The sequence below is a fragment of the Crinia signifera genome, chromosome 9 (genome assembly GCF_055691185.1).
Source record: "Crinia signifera chromosome 9, ASM5569118v1, whole genome shotgun sequence".
Lineage (NCBI taxonomy): Eukaryota > Metazoa > Chordata > Amphibia > Anura > Myobatrachidae > Crinia > Crinia signifera.
In genome coordinates this window covers 149647246-149656818 of record NC_139225.1, presented here as the reverse complement: position 1 = coordinate 149656818, position 9573 = coordinate 149647246, and the positions used below count along the sequence as shown (strand labels likewise).

At 46.4% G+C, this 9573-nt stretch overlaps 1 protein-coding gene across 4 annotated transcripts in view; it reads left to right on the top strand.

The window, feature by feature from the left end:
- Positions 1 to 4775: 4775 nt before the first annotated feature.
- RING1 (ring finger protein 1) overlaps positions 4776 to 9573 on the top strand; it is an 11866-nt gene continuing 7068 nt past the window's right edge. The window contains exons 1-4 of one of the 4 annotated variants that reach the window (XM_083160233.1): positions 4776 to 4930; positions 7545 to 7634; positions 7714 to 7874; positions 9240 to 9455. In XM_083160233.1, coding sequence (XP_083016359.1) covers positions 7557 to 7634; positions 7714 to 7874; positions 9240 to 9455 — 455 coding nt within the window. In that variant the 5' untranslated portion in view covers positions 4776 to 4930; positions 7545 to 7556. Of the gene's footprint in view, positions 4994 to 7392; positions 7462 to 7544; positions 7635 to 7713; positions 7875 to 9239; positions 9456 to 9573 lie in introns of those variants that run through there. The other 3 variants (XM_083160234.1, XM_083160232.1, XM_083160231.1) reach the window with 3 other exon arrangements.

The window sequence follows — 9573 nt, the reverse complement described above, 5'->3', positions numbered from 1 at the left end:
CTGTCCCTGCTTAACTGTACTGTCCCTGCTTATATTGCTACCTACCTGGCTGCTGCAGCGACCAGTGGCGCCGCTGATGGCTGCCTAGGGGCTGCGCAGCTCGGCAGGTATGTGTTCCCTGTGTGATAACTGTACTGTCCCTGCTTATATTGCTACCTACCTGGCTGCTGCAACGACCAGTGGCGCTGCTGATGGCTGCCTAGGCGCTGTGCAGCTTGGCAGGTATGCGTTCCCTGTGTAATAAATGTACTGTCCCTGCTTATATTGTTACCTACCTGGCTGCCGCAACGACCAGTGGCGCCGCTGATGGCTGCCTAGGCGCTGTGCAGCTTGGCGGGTATGCATTCCCTGTGTGATAAATGTACTGTCCCTGCTTATATTGCTTCCTACCTGGCTGCTGCAGCGACCAGTGGCGCCGCCGATGGCTGCCTAGGCGCTGTACAGCTCGGCGGGTTCATGTCCCTTATGTGATAAATGTACTGTCCTGCTTATATTGCCACCTACCTGGCTGCTGCAACGACCAGTGGCGCCGCTGATGGCTGCCTAGGCGCTGTGCAGCTTGGCGGGCATGTGATCCCCGCAAGTGATGTCTTAATGCTCTCAATGTAATGCGTTTAATGTCTCAATGGAATGTGTAAAATGTCTCAATGGAATGCATGTAATGTGTTGTCCCCCCCCCCCCCCTCATTTCATCCCTGCTTGATGCTGCACTGTAATCCACAAAAAATTCCTAGTGTGCGCAAGCACACATGGCCAATAAAGTTGATTCTATTCTATTCTATTCGATTCTATTCTATTCCTTTCTCTGCTCAAAGTATACATATTAAGATCTTTTAGTCTTTCCTTTCCTTTTAGTCTTTCCTGCTTTCTTTCTACTGCTGATACCTCTCCCTAGAGGCTAGTCGCGGGTTTTCCCACTGAAGCAAGTGGATCATGGGTGTGTGCATACACTCACACCCGCAAATCTCAGGAGCCGGCAGTCTAAAGCTGTAACAGGACACATCGGTATTTATGAATTACATATGAGAATAACTAATTCCACACATTTCCATAGTAAATGAATATAAGTATCCATATACATCTATTCTCCATGCGATACAAGCCACGGTATATGTAACGCGTGAGGTCAGTGCGAATCTTTAGTACCAGGCGTCTGATTTACGGATTGAAAAGGACGCACAAGCAGCTTCTGCTGATTAAAATATGTGGCATTCAGTGTGTATCTGCATAAGATATGGAACATTACAGTGTTTCATAGCACGGTGTGACTAGGAGGGCTCTTTATTACTAATGGAGGTTTGATGTACGTGGACACATCTGTAGTTGTAACGTAAGTAACTGAATTAGGTCTTTTTTAGGTTCTAACAATCCCCTGCAAATTCTCAGATTAGCGATCCTTACTGAATTAGGCCATAAGGGGTATCCAATTACCCCCCGATAAAATATTGAGAGCAAAAGACGTCAGGTGAAATAAAATCCTGATAAGTCACAGCAGCACGCAGCAGATCTCAGTGCTAATAAGATAGCCCCGGAGAGGCATTTACCTATCGCGGGGGATTAGCTACCACCAAACGCCTGCGACTCTCTGCATTATCTGCAGTTTCATAACTGGCATCAATAACAGACAATGGACAGAATACATTATCCTTCTGTCTGCCACTCCAATCATGCTACACCTGCTACGTGTGGGACACGGTGGAATTCTGTAAAACAAAAGCTTTTTATTGCTCTTCGGTTTTTCTTCGATTTTGCTTATAAAGTAAAAATCTAAAAGAAATCTAACAATTATTCTGATTTTCAGTCGCACTCGATACTGATGCCCCCGCGCCATCCAAATCGATTCGAAAAATAGACTGTGCAGGCAAAACTATATAGTACAGATCTTGACTATATAGTCTAAATCAAATGTGTACATGGCACCATGCGATTCCATCCCAATTTAATCGGGATTGAATAGAAAATGAATCGCACCCGCGTGTATGGGGCATAACTCAGAGGTGGACGCTGGTGCATCTGTGCGCCAGATTTTGTGCACCTGTTGTTAATGGATGTTGCTAAAATGCCAAACACGTGAATTACAAGAAATATCCAATAACTTTGTATACTTGGATATAACTTTTTACATTGTTAATAAAATGCATTTTTATCAAAATTTGGACATGCCTGAGGGATAAAACAACAATGTTTTCCTTCTGAATGCAGAGTTTTTACTTTCTAGACGGCCTGAGGACACTATTAGGCATGTGCGTACCACTTTTGTTTTGGCACACGTATGCACCATTTTGATGGCTTCATCAAATTATTTTTATGCAATTGTTAAGTTACCAAAGCATTGCAAGATTCCATATTGGAAGCCAACTGACCATCCCTAATGAAAACATAACTTTTTAATTTTTAGGTTTTCCCTCTTTGCATTCCAGACCATTATCATTTTTTTCCCTGATATATCTTATATAACTCATTATTTGTGTCTATTGAACATTATTTTGATGCATCAATGTTACAGCAACAAAGCTGGATTTTTTTACATGCCAGTAACATCCATTATTCTGATTCCATGGGGGACACTGGGGTATAGCTGATGGTGTATGGAGCCTGGCACATTTTTTTTTAATGTTTTTTATTGAACATATCTCAAGTTCACAAAATACAGTCAATTACTATTGTATAGAAAAAAAAACAGAATATCGACAGTTACAATATGCACAAAATGTAACAATCAATTTATCATATAAGACGCTATAAATCGTATTTTTAATGATATAAGTAAATGGTCATTTGGTATCAGTATCTCTTTTTCTTTTTTTCCCCTTTCTTTACTTAAAATCATCAAGAGGAGACAATGGGGGTTATTCTGGTTGATTCAGAAGGCTGCGAATTCGCAGCCTTGCGAGTCCACCAAACCCCGCCCGGCGAATGACCACCCACCCTTCCCCCCTAGAAGTGCGGCTTCGCCCGCACAGGCTGCGAATGGATGTTTTGCATAAACATCCATTCGCATGCCTCGGGTAACCTCCCACATCTTTCGATGGTCGCTGGCCATCGAAAGATGTGGTGCGTGCACGCATATAAAAGTGACTTTTAAGTCACTTAGATATGCGTACACGCTGGCACGGATATGGGCGGGCAGCTGACATCCGGTGATGTCAGCTGCCCACCCCCCACGTCACTGTCTCATTACCATGAGAATGCCCAGCGTCCTCATGGGAACGCCCATGGAACAATGGGCGTTCCCATATGTAATGGAGCAGCCCGGCGCCCCCCGCCCATCCGCACGCCGTCATAGGTGCGTGCACTTAGCGAACCGAAAGTTTGCCGTGGGTGCACGCACCCTACGTCTGCACATGTGCAGAAACGCATGCGAATGCACAGAGGACTGAATGGATTAGAATGTCTCTCTCTCTATATAGACAATAATTTACACATATATAAAAAGGAACAAAAAACAAAGGGGAGGGGGTATCCTGGTCCTCCAAGGGGTGTCCACGTAGCTTTCCCATAATTCCAAAAAATGTTTTAACCCTAGCTTCCTTATGAAGGGATGCCTTAAGCCAAGCCGTTTTAAAAATATTTTTTCTTTAAAAAAGAGATACACTTGAATGAATCCAGGGCTGCAGTAGGGCTTTTTTTAGCCGCAGAAATAATAAGTTGGAGTTTTTGACTCCTTTTAGTGTATTTAGATTCTGTGGTTGTTATTCCAAGTATAGCCCAGTCTGGTGTTATTGGCAGGTAATTGAGAAGATGGGCCATAGCAGAATTTTTAATTTGGACCCACACTTTATAAAATCAACTCCACGCCGACATGGATACTGGGGGTATGACGTGGATAGTGGGGATATTAAGCATTGTGTATTTTTAGGGCTCCAGAGCCACTCACGTAGTTTACGTAGCCAGCATAGTGCTGTATTGGTATTCTACGTAATGGGCGCCCTGATAATACACAAGTACCAAATAAACTTTCTGGTTGAGCTGAGACTCCATAATATTGATGTATGGCAGCCTGGATGGAGAGACTGCTCGTCAGGGTGGAGCTCCTGATGGCTAAGGTAATGTGCCTCCCAATTTTGACCCTTGGAAATAATAAAGCCGCTATTAGCCGGGACATGTTTTACAGAGATCGGTTACCAGGTATCCTACTATAGTACCGTCTCCAGCAGCTGACCACGGGTAATATAATAAGGTAACACTATACAATGAAGCCACTGTCACCGTCTTCAATGGTTGGATTATTAGGTTGACAGTGAAAAGGACGACACATAAAAAAGGTTGACATTCACTAAGTCAATGTGGACAGAAAAAGGCCAACACAAGCAAGAGGTTGACATGGAAATGTTCTACGTGTAAAAAGGTCGACATGAGTTCTCTGCATATTTTGGGGGCTTATGTCGGCATCTGTTGACATGGACCCCTAATTATTGTAACGCAAACCCTCGCATGGCTTGTCGCCATTCTCATGCGTTGACCATTGTCGTGTTAACCATTTGTCATCTTCGACCTTTTTTGGCTGTCAACAACAGGAACCAGTCTCTACTAATAATGACCCTCTTTCTCATCTTCCTCCATCTCAGTTCTGCCGTGACCTGTCACTCAAGCTCATTTCCCGCCCAATGTTCGTGGGCGGGGCCTAGCTGTAACAGTGCCGTCTCCCGCACGTGGCTGGGAGAGGTGATTGGAGGCTTATGAACGGCGATTGTTGGTGGGCGGGGTTACTGTGCACCGCGAGCGCCGATTGGCCGCTTCCAGCGAGCGGGCGTGGCTCGGCCGGCCGCCTGTACTGTTGCCGCCCGTGCTAGCCTCTCTCTCTGCTGCGCTCAGTCGCCGCTCCGCCCGGAAGTGACGTGTGGCCGGAAGAGGGCACGTTTCCTGTTTTTTTTTTTCTCGCTGTGTTTCACCGAGCGGCACCGGGGGGTTCACGTGACCGGGAACGGGGGTGGGTAGCGCCGTGTGCGTGCCTGTGTGACGCCGGTGAGAGCGGTCTCCGCGAGTGTGTGTGGTGGGTCCTTACTCCTTACTTGTTCTTATGTGTGGTGAGGGACTACAAGTCCCAGTCAGCCCAATACTGCTGGGACCTATAGTTCCACAATATACCCCCTAGCAGGGAATGCTGGGACCTGTAGTTCCGTACGTGGAGTGGCACAAGCCCCGCCCACCCATTGCTGGCAGGGACTGCTGGTACTTGTAGTACTACATGTGAGAAATCACAGGATTAATAATGCCTGCAGGGAATGCTGGGACTTCTAGTTTCACATGTGGAGAAGTACAGGCTGCTCTGACACTGGACTAGCACCAGAATGACTAGAACTTTATGTGTAGACGCACAGGGTGCCCCCAGGATGGCTAGGAATGCTGGAACTTGTAGTACTGCATGTGGAGGATGACAGGATGCTGTGATTCTGGTCTATTGCCCATTGGCCTGAGTACTAGTGAGAAATGGTTTTGATTGGCTGGTGCAGCACACCTCTGACACTGTCTGTTGTGGTGGCACTGACTCTACAGTGGGTGTTTTGTACCTATACAGGTAGCCACAAGCAGAGGTGACATATTCTATAGCTGCCGCCATGACTTCATCATAATCAGAGTCTGTAGTGAAAGTGGTTCTAGCTTCAAACAGTTATTTGTATGTTAATCTGAACACTTTGCTTATTATTTGCTGACCATTAAGATAATGCTTTATATGTGCAGTCTGTGGCCCCCAACCTTGACCGTTACCCTCCCCATGCTTACTGTTGTATTATGGTTGCCAGCAGTTTAGTCTGAGCTGATCACTTTGCCTGATACCAAATAGCTTGTCCCGTTATAGTCAGTGACTTTGCGGCCTGTTCTGTCACTGATAGTGTATGACTGCAATGCATTGCCAGGGTTTCTAATACTGTTTGTCTCTGATACGGGCACTGATATGCCTGCATAAATGGTGGCATCTTTAATACTGGCATTGATGTGCCCGTGTAAATGCTGGTATGTCTCCTTTAGAATGTAAGCTCCCACAAACAGGGCCCTCTTCGCTCGTGTGCTTCGCCTTCTCTTACTTAAACCTTCTTCGATGGCACTAAATCCTGTGGTTTTCTGCCACTTTGAGGGGCAAATTTACTGCTTGTGGTGTGACGCTCAGTCAGGATTCCGACAGTCATAAGTCCGACATCTCCGACTGGACGAGCGATATGAAGCCCCTTGCGGGCATGCTGCCACAGGTTCTATTCTCCCTCTATGTGGTTCGTTGACCCTGCAAGGGAGAATAGCCCCTGTCAGTTGGGCATTTAACAGCCGGAATTCTGATGTCTGACTGAGGACTGTTGGAATTCCGACTGTCGGATGATGCTCTGACACTCAAATTTACTAAGTTCTATTGAAGGTCTGATGTTGCCCATTGCTTCCAATCAGATTCTATCTATGATCTACCATAAGGTGCTAAATGTTATTCTGGGCCACATCCCATCTTAATGGAACTCCCATCTTAGTAAATTTACCCGATGCTTATTTCAGTGTTTCCTGGTACAGCTATGTTTTATTTACCCTGTAACCAGTCCTGTATTGGGGTTCAGTATGAGTCGCCGATGAACATTTGACTGCGGGTCATTATAAAATACTGACACGGATCGATGTACCAACATTTATTATACTCACATGTTGAGTTGACAGACCTGGTCAAAATAGTGACATTTAACATGTCGACATGTGTTTCTATGTTTTTTGTTTTTTTTTAAGCGCCTTTCCACATGGACACCATCTAAGGGGACCGCGTCCCCTCGACTGGCTCGCTGTGCTTGGCACACTTTTATATTCCCCCTGAGGACCCACTGGGATTTTACAGAATGAAGTTTGTTTTTGGTCAAAAATTGTGTGAAAATTTGTCGACCTGTCGGCATATAAAATGTTGGTATTTTGACCATTTCGGTATATTGACAGTGTCTGAATTTGACTGTCGGTCAATGATCATATGTGAATTGACTGCATCCTCTCTCTTGTATTCAGCTGTAAGTCACTGTTTTGTGTTTTCTTACTCGTTTATGTAAGGTGATGATACTTGCACTGATGGGCCTGCGTAAATGCTGGTGGAGCCTTGAGCTGTGTGTATATATCCGCACTATATGCTCAGAGAAAATATCATCTTTCTCGCAATTATTTGTGTTCTATGAAGAAATGTTAGTTGCCATGGAACGACAGAGGTTCACGGCACTGAACGGCACGGCACGTCCATGGTGTTTATGTAAAAGTGTCATGTGTGAAGGGGTCCTTTCAGGATAAACAACATTTTGTTGTTGGTTCAGACCCGTCTGCTTCTAAATGTGATTTTCCTGTGTTCCTAAACACTGGGCAGTTCCTGGAACAAATGTGCAGTTCTTCATTGGTTCTGTTCAGGCTGCTGCATTCCAAGCAAATCTAACAATGCAGCATTGTTATGTATGGAGCTTCGCTAACAACACAGTGGCTGGAAAAGCTGGTACAGATCATGTTCATGCTGAGGTCGGCACTTTTCTGCCATGTTAAAAAGAAAATCTTTAATCTGTGGGATTTACTATAATGTATTCTCTTTCCTCCCATCATAGACCTGCACCAGGATGGCGACTCCAGTGAGCGCGCAGTGCTCCAGCAAGACCTGGGAGCTGAGCCTGTACGAGCTGCACCGCACCCCACAGGTACGGCCGTTGTGGATAAAGACCACGTGTGCGCCGTGTTCTGCAATGTGCTCTGGATAATCTCCTCTGTTATCTCTAGGAAGCTATTATGGACGGCACTGAGATAGCAGTGTCCCCACGCAGTCTGCACAGTGAACTCATGTGTCCCATCTGCCTGGACATGCTGAAGAACACGATGACCACCAAAGAGTGTCTGCACCGCTTCTGCTCGGACTGCATTGTCACAGCGCTGCGCAGCGGGTCAGTATCTCCACAAATCCGCAGTAACGCTATAAAGCTGCCAATGTATTGCTTGTAATAGCGCAACACAGCACCTCAAATCGCAATATTGGGCTGGGTCGCTTCCTTAGTTCTAGAAGTACAGTTGTCCCATGGTAGAAGGATTCAATGCTAAGCGCTGTTTCAGTTGGTATTCAGATCTGTTGACGCACAGTTATGAAAGACCCCTTTACTTCTCTTATGGGGCCTACACACTGGGAGATGTTGCTAAGCGATCTGAGCAGTGTAGATCACACAGCACCGCACATCGCTATGGCCCCTACACACGGAGCGATGTCGGGGCATTTTTCTAAGCGCTATAGTGAGATCACTTACAAAATGCCCTGAAATCTCCTCGTGTGTAGGCCCCACAAGTAATATATTCCACTCTACAGTCAGCGCTGGTCTAAGTAAATAGTGACTCTCTCTGGTTTTGGCCAACTTCCAGGATGATTTTTCAACTACTTTCCAGGGCTGTAAACACACAGCAGCAGTTCTCTGAAGCTAAGACCTCAACAGATTTGATCTAAGATGTCATATTTCGATTTCCCTGATATTCCTGCCGCGGTGGCAGTGTGTGTGGCCGGTTTCAATTGTACAAGTCAGCAGTTGTTACATTCTGTGTAATGTTGTCATTATGCGCATGTTTGAATGGGCACTGCCAGCTGCTAGTTCACCATCCCGTTCGCACCAACCAATACAGGCAGGGGGCGGCAGCGAGGGAAAGTGCCCAAGGGAACGCCCAAAATTTCATGGGTACTCCCATTAGGCAGTGATGCAGGTGCCGGGGGCAGGCGGCTAACATCACCGGATGTCAACTGCCCGCCCTGTTCCCGTACCAGGAACAGGGGAAACTAAGACGCCTGAGAGTGTACGTTCCAAATCATTCGCTGGTCCGCAACCATCAAATGATGTGGCCCCCGCACCCAAGGCTGCAAATGGATGTTTATGCAAAACGTCCATTCACAGCCCCGAGGGGAACTTGGCGAGGGGGGCTGGCGGCTGTACGAGCGGTGTGTGGACTACAATAAGGTCCTATATGAAACTGCCAAATGGGATGCGGTCATTAGGTTGACCACTATTGGTCGACAGTCAAAAGGTTGACACAAACAAAAGTGAGTTTTCATGGATTTTTTGGGCATAGAGGGAGAAGACAGTAGTGTGCCGAGCACTGCAGACTTATACGGTGTCCATGTCGACCTATACGACATAAGTGAAAAACTATTTTTGACCGTTAGCCAATAGCAGACGACCTAACAAACCGTACCCCTGCCTGACTTGTTGGTCCATCAGCAGTGAGACATTGGAACGTTCTGCAGCTATTAATGAAGCGTCCCTTTCCTTCAGGAACAAGGAGTGTCCCACGTGCAGGAAGAAACTGGTTTCTAAACGCTCTCTCCGGCCTGACCCGAATTTTGACGCTCTCATTTCCAAGATCTACCCCAGCAGAGATGAGTACGAGGCACATCAGGATCGGGTGTTAGCAAAGCTGAGCCGGCTCCATAACCAGCAGGCTCTGAGCAGCAGCATCGAGGAGGGGCTTAAAATGCAGGCCATGAACAGGTACAGAATACCGGCGAGCATTCATGTGGGGGGGGGGGGGGGGCTCTGTATGAAGTCTCCCTTTACAGCATAGATCACGGTTCCTTGTTGTGACTCTCTTGTTCCGTTCCTCCGCAAA